Raw genomic sequence first — 12,201 nt, forward strand, 5'->3', positions numbered from 1 at the left:
ACCTTCAGGTTTTACTCCATACATTAAAAACTGAAGTCAGGTAGGGATGTTACTTGCTGTGACTCCATCTATCACTTTCCATAGTCCTTTTTCTGTTGTGTCTCTCTTGTGGTATGTCATCTGATCGCAAATTACCGCTGTGGAAGTGACTTGAGCGGTGAGCGCCGTTTCCTGGGCTGCCTGCTCACGCAGGAGTTGCCCTGCCAGATGTGCCACTGACATCTCGCACCACTGCAGGAACCGCGTTGGATTTGCCCTCTTCTCATGCTGTGGTATTACGTGTTGGGATCTCCTTCTGCCCCACAGTGCAAGCCTGCGTGTTAAGGAGGGCTTGTAGAATTTCTTAAGTAATGTTCTTGGACTGCTGAAAAAATCTGAAAATCTCCAAGGTGTGCATTGGTCTGCTTTGGAAGAGAGGAGGGAGGGAAATGACCTTCACAGCCGCAAGACACAGTTACTTTCCAAATAGGCAGAATTTATGACTTGGCAGCTGGGTCAGCTCTGTTAGCGTTGTTGAAACATCATCAAAGTATTGAACATAGCAGTTGGGGCTGTATGTTTCAGGGTAAGCTTGATGATGTGGGTTATATTTGTGTTTTTGTGATCTGCTGGGATGGAAATAAACTCTGTATGGGCGTGAGGAACATGCTGTTGGTAGTGCTGTGTGTTCCTGGTCACCATCACGTGGCCTTTCTCCTTCATTAAGTGGTAGACTTTTAAATGCTTTGGGACAGATGCTGTTCGGTGGGAAAAAAAAAAAAAAAAAATACGGAAACAGGCTTGGTGTTGCCTATCTCTGGAGCACTTCAGTTTTTATGGTGGAGTAAATTCTCCTCTTGATTGCATTGATGCAGCAGAGGATAGCTTGGCCTGTTAACTTCAGAGCCAATACAAACAAAATTCTTCAGCCTACAGCATGGCCTTTTCTTTCCTGAGTATTGTATTCGTTGAGTCACTACCAGCTCGTATGGCACGACTTTGACTTGCAGGGGAATCCTTTTTGGCTTGATGCCAGCGAGGATTTTGAGTGGCAAAGTGCCACAGGGACATCTGTCACCTCTTCAGTCCCTGCAGTCTCTGCTGGCCCAGTAACTAAGGGTCACATCCCAGTTAAAGTTGTGACTATGTGGAACGCTCACTAAATGAGCCATGTCTGGAGTCATCCCAGCTTTCAGCAATCTGGTTTTTACGCTCATGGCTGTCGTCTTACATTTTGTTTTACATTAATTAAAAAGACTTACAAGCTAGGGCTGAAAAAGATCCATTAAATCTATCCATTCTCCAGTGTAAGGTTTTGTTGGATTTTATTTTGGCTTTTTTTCCCCTCTAGGATGTAATTCACTTATGAGCAAGCCTGGAGACCTAAAATTTATTCTTTTTTTAAATAACAGCGTCCATGTTGGTAATATCTAACTTTCAAGATCATATGTTAACAAACATGTGCTTGAATTTCTTGTGAGGTGTATTGTACCTCTTCACACTGATGTGTACAAACCACAAGTTCTCCTTTGAATGAACAGAGCAGAAATGTGTGCTGGACTGGATAGAAATGACCCCATGTCCAAAAATCAAGAAACAGGATTTCCAAACTAAAGATGGAAATATCTTTTAGCTTCTAGTTTTCCATCTTTCTGCTGGATCCAGTTTTTTCCCTGCAGATTAGTTTTAAAATGTCTCAAATTATAGAGACATAAAAGGAAAAATTACTGAAAGCTAAATATATTTTAAGTGACGTTCGGCCTAATTTTTTCTTTCCTAAATTTCCTTTGATTGCTTTTAGCTATACCTGTATCCCACTCAAACCAGTTCTCTCTTATATTATGTGTGCATGCATAGCTAGCTGGTATAACATATAAGTCTGTCCGTTTCCACAAAGTCCTTGTATCCAAAAAAGCATTGTTGTTGTTGACAAGAAAATGAGATGGATGCCATGCGGCACATCAGCCTGACAGCTTGAGTTCTTTTTAATAATTCCACCATCAGATAAAAATCTAATTTACATTCCTATAATACTTTTCACAAGAATTGCAAAGTGCTTTTTGTCCTGAAAATATAAGTTCTATAGTTTCTATATTTTTATACACAGCAAATCTGTAACACTATAGGTTAAGTCAGGTTAGGATGGGAAGTGAGAAAACTTAGTCTAGTTTAAATTACTGTCTGCATCAGTGTGACAGGACGCTTGCAGTGCATGCTTACTCTGCATGCTGCCCTGTGATCCCTCTCTCCCCTAAATTGTATGTAGCGTTTAGTATAATTTTTCTCTCTTTTGACATAAATTATATGTTTGTTTACATCAAGCTCAGCTAGCCTGTCATCTAGGGAGTGGTGTTACGGCAGAAGCTTCTCTTAGCTTTGTTCCCTGTGCTTCCCATGTCTTGAAGAATATGTCTTGGAGCAGTGCTCGACCTGCTGTACTTTCTGGAAATGGATTCAGAGAGCACAGGAGCCACGTGAAGTTGCTTCTCCGAAGAATGATGGAAGGCTCCTCAAGTAGTTACAAGTGGCTGTCCCCAGGCCCCAGTAATCCCTTATTTCTCAGGGAGTGCCCTGGTGAGCTGACTCCACTCGATGCCCAAATCACCTGCCATTAAAGCCTTAATGGTGTGTCTCTGTGTTGCTCCTTTTTGCCCCTCAGCTGTCAGTGCTGGCTGCTGAGGGCCATTCATTGGAGAACAAAGTCATCAAGGAATTGAGTCATCCCAGGCTTATTAGTCTACCCTTCTGTCGTGGTTCAGCCCCAGCCAGCAGCTCAGCACCATGCAGCCGCTCGCTCACTGCCCCTGCCCCACTGGGATGGGGGAGAGAATTGGAGGAGTAAGAGTAAGAAACACCCCTGGGCTGAGATAAGAACAGTTTAATAATTGAAATAAAGTAAAATAGTAATGATAATAATAACAATATAATAATATCCAAAGCAAGTGATGCACAATGCAATTGCTCACCACCTGCCGACCGATGCCCAGCCAGTTCCCGAGCAGCGATCGCTGCTCCCCGGCCAACCCCCACAGTTTCTATACTGCCCATGACGCCGTATGGTATGAAACAGCCCTTTGGTCAGTTTGGATCAACTATTCTGGCTGTGCCCCCTCCCAGCTTCTTGTGCACTTGGCAGAGCATGGGAAGCTGAAAAGTCCTTGACTGGCATAAGCAGTACTGAGCAACAACTAAAAACATCAGCGTGTTATCAACATTCTTCTCCTACTAAATCCAAAACACAGCACTGTGCCTGCTACTAGGAAGAAAATTAACTCTATCCCAGCTGAAACCAGGACACCTTCATAAACCTGAGAGGACGTTTATTGATGCCCAGCTGTTGAATTGAAAGTCTGCATGTATGGTAACCTCTAAATCATGATGTACTGACACCGGTCCTAACCATTTATTATGATTTTGATGTGGATTGTGTCAGTGGTAGGAGCCTTGGCACTGATGGCCTCCTTAGCAATGGCGTGGTGTGCTCTACCTTTGAGGTCCCTATCTCTGCACTTCGCTTGTTCACAGTGCAGAGTAACTTATTGATGGGCTCAGCACTAGCATTCTTTTCTAGGAGGGTCGTGCTGTCGTGAAGTGCAGATCATCCGTATGGGGTTTCTGGAGCATCAGATTAAAGAGGCTTTGTCAGTCCAGCCTCTCCTGTGAACACACAGGGCACATCCGACAAGAGTGGCTTCTCCTTTAGAGGAGAGTGTCTCTGCTGTGCTTAGTTGAGAGAGAGGATAAAGAAACTCCTACATGTCTACATTCTGTCTTCTGGTAGCATACTGGAAGTCAAGGAGGGGTTCAAGAAGTGTAGGAAGAGGCCTAGGATTCGCAAGGATCACTGGACTAAATGGGCTGTTCAGGAGGCTGGCTTCATCAACTGGCATTTAGGTCTAAATCGCCCTCCTCCAAGAAGCCAATTAAGCCATTTCCAGCGAGCTACTTGGAAAACCATACACTTGAGAGACGGGAGGAGAAGAGAGAAGAACGTAGTTTGTTCTTTCCCAGCAGCTGATTTCTGCCATGGTCTCCTCATTCTCCCTAGATGAAGTAGTGAATCTGTGCACATCTGTCTTGGCTGGTGAGTTTAAAGTGCTCCAGGACCTGTGGAAACCTTACAAACCTCCTTGGAAACAATCTAAGAGAAGTACTGCACGCTCTTGGACATGCCGCTGCAGAAGGCTTGTTCTCACTTGTGAAAGTCTACCAAAGCGGGGGGGTGGGGGGGTGGGAATTGGACATACAACTGTGTCCATCCTGGCCACATTGAAAAGAACCTGCAGATTCCGGTAAGGAATTGGAGTATTTATATATGCTTCTGCTATTGTTTTGTGTAGTAATGATAGCATTTTAGGAGAGAGCGACGTGGCAGGGACCTGCCAAGTCCACAGTGAGAGAAAAGTCAAAATCATTAGACTGATTTGACCAGAAGATCTTTGTCAGCTGGTCTCTACTTTAAAATGGACTTAAACCCAAAGTCATCTTTTGTTTGTTAAACTAATACAAGTCTTCCCAGATAATTTGTAAACTCCAAAGGAGTTGCAGAAGGAGTTGGAAACCTGACTGTCACACTCTGCTTGAGGTTGTGCAGTGGCCTCTGTACTAACCACAAGGTCACCGTAGCTTCAGTCTTCAGGATTTCTTACGGAAGTTTGAGTGGACTTTCAGCATTTGGCAAGGTCTTCACTCCCTGAAAGATTTGGGGATGACTGTGTGCTCCTTGTCAGCCAAGTGAGATCCTTGAGATGCTGAGGAGGACAAAATGATCTGCTGATGTTCTGGATTTGGGCATTCATCAGATACTAGGTGGGATGTAAATGTTCAGAACCTGATAGAACTATCCAAAGAATCTTTTTTTTTTTCTTTTTTCCTCAACTGCTCTGTCACTTCTCTTTGATAATCACCTTATTTTCAGGAGTATTGTGAAGGGATTACCTCTCTGAATTTTTTTAAAGATTGAAAATCCAGTCTATTTGTCTCTAGTTTTCATTCACGCCTTCCATCTTTTTCCTATCCCTCTTCAGAGACCTTGCTTTATAAAACAGCAAAGGCTAGAAGCATGTCCTCTTTTTCATTTGGGACTGGAGACAGCATGCACAGAGTTCAGACGGTAGCAGGTTCATGCTCATTGGTTTTGATCCTAATGAAGAAAATGGTCAAAGATAGGCTGTCAACCTTCATGACACCTCAGCATCTCCATCCTCTGTCTCGGCTTGAGGTGATGTTTGCTGATTGATGCTGCTTTTTTTTTTTTTTTTTTTTTTTTTTTTTTAAATCTCTCCATGCTCTGGAAGTGGGAACTGGTGTCTCTTTTCCAGCAGTCCCCCCTGCTAGTTAAGGCGCTTGAAAAGGTGAGGCAAGACGCAATGTGGGCCGGGCAGTTGTGCGGATCTGAACCTTCTGATGTAGTCTTCCATTACGCTACTGTTTCTGCCTAGAATAATCTTCATGGAAAACATTTGGATCGTATACCCTGAGGACTGTCAGCCAGGCAGCATCCAGACTGTCAGTGTAAAGCATCTTCCATTAAAAGAAGCTGTTTTGGCTGTGGGTCAGAACATTTTGGCATGCAGCAGGTCTTTTCCTGGATTTGCACAGTTACATAGGAAACATTTGCTGTTTGGGTACAGCAACCCTTTCCTCTAACATCAGCAGCTTTGGTAATGTTGGACCATCTTGTAGCCCTGAAACAGTGTGGATAATCTGTCAGTCTCATGTCATACTGTGCTGCAAATCTACGGTGGGAAGATTCCTGTGGGGCTTCCTGTATCACACCTCCCTCTGCTGATCTGGAAGCCCTTTGTCCTCAAGACATGGATTATAGTAATAGCGGGATTGAGTAGTGCATAAACACAAATCCATGAATGAGCTAAACTTTGTGAGGAAGAATGGTGCAGAGGAAGAAGGAATTGAAGCCCAAATAAGTATCCTGCTCATTTTCTGGAGTTGAGTTTGAAATGTTTGCAGCCTGATACTTTTTTTAAAATTTTTTAATGTTTTCCCCTCCCCCATGATATTTAGAAAAGGTAATGCATTTCATACGTGCAGATCACTTGCTGTTGTAAGCTCCTTGCTGTCTTTAGACCTGGCCACATGTCACCTGTAATAGGCATTTGGGAGATGAAGGTGTAGTGATCACCAGAGTATAAAAAGTAAATTTTTTGCTAAACTGCTTAGTGGGGTAAGATTCAGTTTCTTCCAGATGATAGTCAACAGCCTTAGGTACCAAAACGCCCCTCTCTTCGATGGTCCCTTGCTCCCATCATATTTCCATCATTTACAGTGCAAGAATCAGGCAGAAACAGACGTCGCCTTGTTTCCTGCATAGCTTTGATTTGTTCCCTGACCATCATCCACGCTGCACGCAAAGTGAGGTGGATCTCTGTGGGAAAGACAATGTCTGGCCGTGAGTTAAAGTTGGTGTCGTCAGAGGGTGTATGAAAACTACAGTAGCTGACCTTTACGGTTCTTACTTAGCTTGATCCACAGCATGGGCTTGAGCTAATGCGGTGTGTGGGAGCAGAGAATTGTGTCCATCCTCCAGTAAACTGGCCACTGAAGGGGAACAACATCAAAAGTGTTCTGCTGAGCATCGTTTGTGTCTGTCGGTAGCGAAGGTTTGTTCTGGGTTCTCTGAACCAGTACCTTGGTGGTTGTAGACCATTTCATCCCATCTTTCACTAGCATGTTTCTTCACAGCCTCCTCCCTCATCCGTTCTTCTCTTCCTTTTAATTCCTTCTTTGTCTCTCGTGTGCTAGCAAACATTGGCAGTAGATGGGGACTCTTCTGATCTTTGTTTTGGTGCGACATCGGCCCCCCAGTTGCCAGAAGCAATTGGGCAATATTCCTGGGTTTGAATTTCCTCATTCTGTGCAAATATTGCAAGTCTGCTCTGGTTGGCAAGAGTGAGCTTGTGGAACTGAGAGCACATGTGGGACAAATGGGATCTTGCCTGAAGGACACAGCCAATTGCTAGGAAGTGTGTGCTGGGCTGGTGCAAGCTGAGATGGCCAGGAGCTGATTAATGTTACCTAGCCCTGTGGATTTTCTGGGGGTAGTCGAAGATCACAGATGGCCCTTGGGCAACTGTGCAGAGGAAAATGTTACAAGAAAAAGGCACCAGAAGAAGCAAAGTTTGCTGTTCTTTAATGACTGAAGAATTCTACTGGTTGCAGCCTACCACCAAAAAAAAAAATCATTAAGGCAGACCTCCATTGTAGAAACCTTGATCTGCGCGGTTAGCGGTTCACAAAGCAATAGGATACCTTTTTCATCTGCGGGTAATGGAAAGCATTAGGCAACTCTAACAGTGGTCAGGGGATGTTAGCAGTCAAAACTTCACATGGTGGTGTGCGTTTGAGGACAGAACCTCGTGGCGGAGTTATTAGGCAGCTGTATCTATAAGCAGCGAGTTCGTAGTAGACCTATACAGTGAAAATCCATGAGGGAAATCCCTCTGGGCTTGATGGTTGGTAGCACCGGTGTTAGAGCTCCCTGACAGGTACATCAGCACAATTGCAAGGAATCAAGTTACTGCTGCTTAATGTAAAGTGCAAGTTATTGTCAAACAAGCAAATACTAAATAAAATCCATTAGTATAAAACACTGTGAAGATGTTTTAAGCTGAGTGGTTTTACTTCCAAATGAAGCTGGCTAGGAGCACCTGCACAGTGGGCCTCAGCTGAGGTGTGGCATCTTGCTAAGCTGCGGTAACCTGGTTGGTTGTAATTATATGAATGTACTCTCATACTAAAGAACTTGTGTGAAATATTTCACGTATTGTGTGATATTAAGGATGTTGAGTTTAGCGGATAAAACTACTGTCTCTTCCCCATCTTAACTTTTTCTCAAGCAGGATGTTTCACTCTTGAATCAAGAGAATAAGCACTTTGAACCCTTATAAAATACTCTCATGACACAGACTGCATGCACATCATGACTTCATTGTGATCCAGATGTTTTCAATATCTTTTCTTTTTTTCCCCTTCTTTTGTTAAAGTTGAGGTTTGTCTGCCACTTTGTGAAGGTTCAGTCCCATAGTCCTCTTTCTACCTGAGGATGCTGAAGATAACTTTAGGTTACTTCAGAATTCTTGTGACCTCCTGGTCCTGGTTAATTGAAGCCCTCGGCAGACTACGGTGCCCCTGACAGCCTGTGATTGTCGATGCTGTTCAGAAACTTTCAGTGTAGCTTTACCTCTGGTACACGTCCTACGCCAGGGGTTGTAATGGTTCAGCATAAGTTTTCCCAGTATCTGCCAGCAGGTGAATTTTTACTTAATAGTTAATGAGACTTAGAAAAAATATTTTCTTTAGCTGCTGTGGCTGTGTTCAAAGGGCACGTAGGAGACGGAATAATCAGTCTCTGAGGTTGCTCAAGGCTAAGGGATTTGAACACCTAGTTCTTAGGCAGCTTGGAAAATCCTAGTCTAAATATAAATATTAAAACAACATATAGACACGTTGGATAGTTTCACAAGTTTACTTTTAAAGCATGCTCTGCTCACTTGAAGCTCATTCAAATTCTGAAGACTAAAATTGCCAACTGAGTGTGTGTGAGAAGCAGCAGCCTTTTTACCTGACAAATGTGACTTTTGCTATGTTTCTGGTTTTCTTCCAGCTGGCAATCCTCTTGTTCAGCAAAGTGGACAGCCATTAATACTTACCCAGAACCCGGCTTCGGGTCTGGGCACAATGGTAACTCAGCCAGTATTGCGACCTGTACAGATCATGCAGAATGCCAATCATGTCACAAATTCTCCTGTGACCAGTCAGCCCATCTTCATAACCACCCAGGTGAGTGCCCTTCCAGCCAGGATGGCTGAGTCAGGAGATCTGGTGCACTCATCTGTGGAAGCCTGTTCTCTCTTAAGAAATAATCAGATGCCTGCTTCAGTTTTTCTTGTGCACTTTAGTGGATGTTACACTTGAGCTGAAATCTGTTGGGTTTTTGGTTTTTAATTTATGTAGATTTAGAAATAGCTTGTTTGGAAATACCTTGTGTTCCTAGTCATTTTGCAGTTGAGGCTCACTTGAGAAAACTGGCCACGTTCCACACCTCAGCAGGTCCCAGTACAGGTCTGCTGGGACCTCATGCTGCTCTTGCTCGTAGCCTTAGCAGTAGGGCCTGACTCCCTGCTGTAGGTGGGTCTGTCCACCCTGTGTGAATTTGACCTTGCTGAATGCTTACCTACTTTGTTTTATTTTCCTGGGAAATGTGCAGGTAAATTTTTTTTTAAATGTCCATTGGCTTATTTGAGCATTTGCTAGGACCTGAGAGAAGATTTCTGTAGGTGCTTGGGGAAGGAGAGATTGAGAGTGGAGGCTGTATATCAGAACGTTGTAGAGTGTCGGGAAGGTGGCCCTACTGTTGGGTAAGGCGCTGGCTGAGAACAGTACGGCCTCATAGTTCAGTTGATGTATAGGTGATAGTACTGGGGGGTGGGGAGCGGGGTATTTGTTTATTTGATTTCTAGGGTAGAAAGCTCATATTGAAAGTGCTTCAAGTATGCTCGGTATGTTAATGGCAATGGTACTGTTTGACTGTAGGGATTTCCCGTGAGGAATGTGCGGCCTGTACAAAACACAATGAACCAAGTTGGAATTGTTCTGAATGTACAGCAAGGTCAAACAGTTAGACCCATTACCCTCGTCCCAGGTAAGGACTGAAACAAGCCAAAGCCACTGTCGTGTTCCTTTTTAGAGTACCAAGGGTTTAAAAAAAAAAAAAAAAAAAGAGTATTTGAAATCTGTATTTCACCTTGTGGTGGTTTGACCTGGCAGGTAGCTAAACACCACACAGCCCTTCTCTCACTCCCCCTGCAGTGGGATGGGGGAGGGAATCGGAAAAAAGGTAAAACCTGTCAGTTGAGATAAAGACAATTTAATAGGACAGAAAAGGAAGGGAAAATAATAATAATGATGATAAAAGAACATACAAAACAAGTGATGCACAGTGCACTTCTCACCACTCACTGACCAATGCCCAGCCAGTTCCTGAGCAGCAGCTGCACCCCCGCGGCCAATGCCCCCGGTTTTTGTTTGTTTGTTCAGTGCGACATGTGGTGTGGAATATCCCTCTGGATGGTTTGGGTCGGCTGTCCTGGTTGTGTCCCCTCCGAGCTTCTTTGTGCACCCCCAGCCTCCTTGCTGGCAGGGCAGTATGAGAAGCTGAGAAGTCCTTGACTTAGTGTAAGCACTGCTCAGCAACAACTAAAACATCCCTGTGTTATCAATGTTACTCTTATCCTAAATCCAAAACACAGCACTATACCAGCTACTAGGAAGAAAATGAACTCCTATCCCAGCCGAAACCAGGACACACCTGCATATCTAGTTGCTCTAAAGAGGGTGGGGTTCAGTTCTGTAGTAGGTGAGATTTGTCTGTATTTGTGGCTGTAATTCTGCTAGTCATTTTGCAACAGAGAGTAGACCCTTTGATCATAGTAACAAACTACTTTGTAGAGTAGGGGACTTCCAGCTGGAAGGAATGTCTGCCTCTCAGAGCTCCATATAATTCAGACTCTTCAAAAAAACCTCCTCAGTTAACTTAATTCCAAAGTTCCAGCCCATGAGCACCCCTCTTCCTTCCTTTCAAAATCTTCCCATGCCATACGAGTGCTGGGAGACTGCCTGGAAACCAAGCCTCACCCTGAGGATGATTTTTCTAACGCTAATTTCTGCTGCCAGATCCTGTCATGCACCATCGGAAAGACCAAGAACTCGTGTGTCACTGGACACCTGCCTTAGAACAAAGCAACCATGCTAGCGATGAGTCACTTTTCACTCTCCCCAGAACAAATCTACAAAGCCTTGTATCGCAAACTAATTTGCAACTGTAGGATCGCCCTTGTCCTGCCCTAAGAAGCCTTCCATGAGTTTCCATTGGGCCTATGACTAGGACTGCGAGCCCCGTGAAAGTCAGCAGGATTTATGGTTGTAAGCTACTTAGGCCTTTTGGAAAATTCCACCTAAAAGAAGTTGTAAACACAATTTTGACTCTGCATCCATGTTCAGTTTTAGTCTGCTTGGGAAGTGAAATTAGGGTGCTGAACTCTTAAAACTTCCACTGAAATTTTGGGAATTTTGGGAGCTCGGCAGTGTTGGAAAATAGGTTGCACTCAGTTATTACTGTGAAAGGAATGGAATCGGTTACTTGAGCTACCTTGTTTGTTCGTTTGTTTTTGAAGCCCCAGGTACCCAGTTTGTTAAACCAACAGTTGGAGTTCCTCAGGTGTTCTCTCAAATGGCCCAGGTGAGACCAGGTACAACCATGCCGGTCCGACCCACCACCAACACTTTCACTACGGTCATTCCGGCCACGCTTACCATCAGGAGCACTGTACCACAGTCCCAGGCACAACAGCAAAGTAAGTCCACTCCCAGCACCTCCACAACTCCTACTGCAACGCAGCCAACAACACTTGGACAGTTAACTGTGCAGCAGCCAGGGCAGTCCAGTCAAGCTACTAACCCCAAATTAGGTAAGACTTGCCATGGAAAAGCGAGGGGACTCAAGTGTATAACACTGTCTATAATTTGATCTTCAAACATACGGCTTAGCAGCTAAAAGACAGAAGTTGAGTCAGAACTCCTGGGTTCTATTTTTGCCTCTCACTGACTCATGCTTCATCTCTCTTACCAACCTGGAAAATGAGGGTAATCCTGCCATCATGTCCAGTTTGGTTTGAGAACCAGTTAAGTTTTGTTTTGTAGAATGTTCTGAGACCATCAATTAGAAGTCCCCAAAAGTGAAAAACAGCATTTGTTAATCACTTGTATTTTTTGAAAGGTGAAGTTAAATAGATGATGAACATAAGCAGAAACTAACCATGTTGCTTTTTTTTTTTTAATGTTGGCTGAACTCATGAGTGAAATGATTGCTCAAGAATAGTGACAAACAATTTGAAAAGGAAAAAAAGACTTCTTCACACAGCAAGTAGTCAGGTTATTTTTAGCTTTAAGTGGCCATAATCATATACAGCTTTATTTAGAAAAGAAATACAAATAATTTTTGTGACCATCAGTATCCTGTTTAGTTCATCGTGGGACTTGGCTCATATCTTGGAGTGTGATCTGGAGGGTTAGGGAAATTTACTTTCCCAGTCTTGCCAGCCTTCGCATTACTGGACAGGATAATTGATGGCTTAGTCATCTTGGGTGAAGACTCAAGGTAGAAGAGCAAGAGGCAAGGCATGCTAGATGGGGGCGGGATTCACA

General features: G+C 43.8%; 1 protein-coding gene across 2 annotated transcripts in view; it reads left to right on the plus strand.

Annotated features, from left to right (window-relative positions):
* Positions 1-12,201, plus strand: part of POGZ (pogo transposable element derived with ZNF domain) — a 37,064-nt gene that overhangs the window by 12,889 nt on the left and 11,974 nt on the right. The window contains exons 3-5 of one of the 2 annotated variants that reach the window (XM_009493819.2): positions 8,603-8,778; positions 9,532-9,640; positions 11,172-11,465. In XM_009493819.2, the coding sequence (XP_009492094.2) occupies positions 8,603-8,778; positions 9,532-9,640; positions 11,172-11,465 (579 nt within the window). The remainder of the gene's footprint in view (positions 1-8,602; positions 8,779-9,531; positions 9,641-11,171; positions 11,466-12,201) is intronic. The other variant, XM_075724253.1, reaches the window with a different exon arrangement.

Source organism: Pelecanus crispus, chromosome 22 (assembly GCF_030463565.1).
Source record: "Pelecanus crispus isolate bPelCri1 chromosome 22, bPelCri1.pri, whole genome shotgun sequence".
Lineage (NCBI taxonomy): Eukaryota > Metazoa > Chordata > Aves > Pelecaniformes > Pelecanidae > Pelecanus > Pelecanus crispus.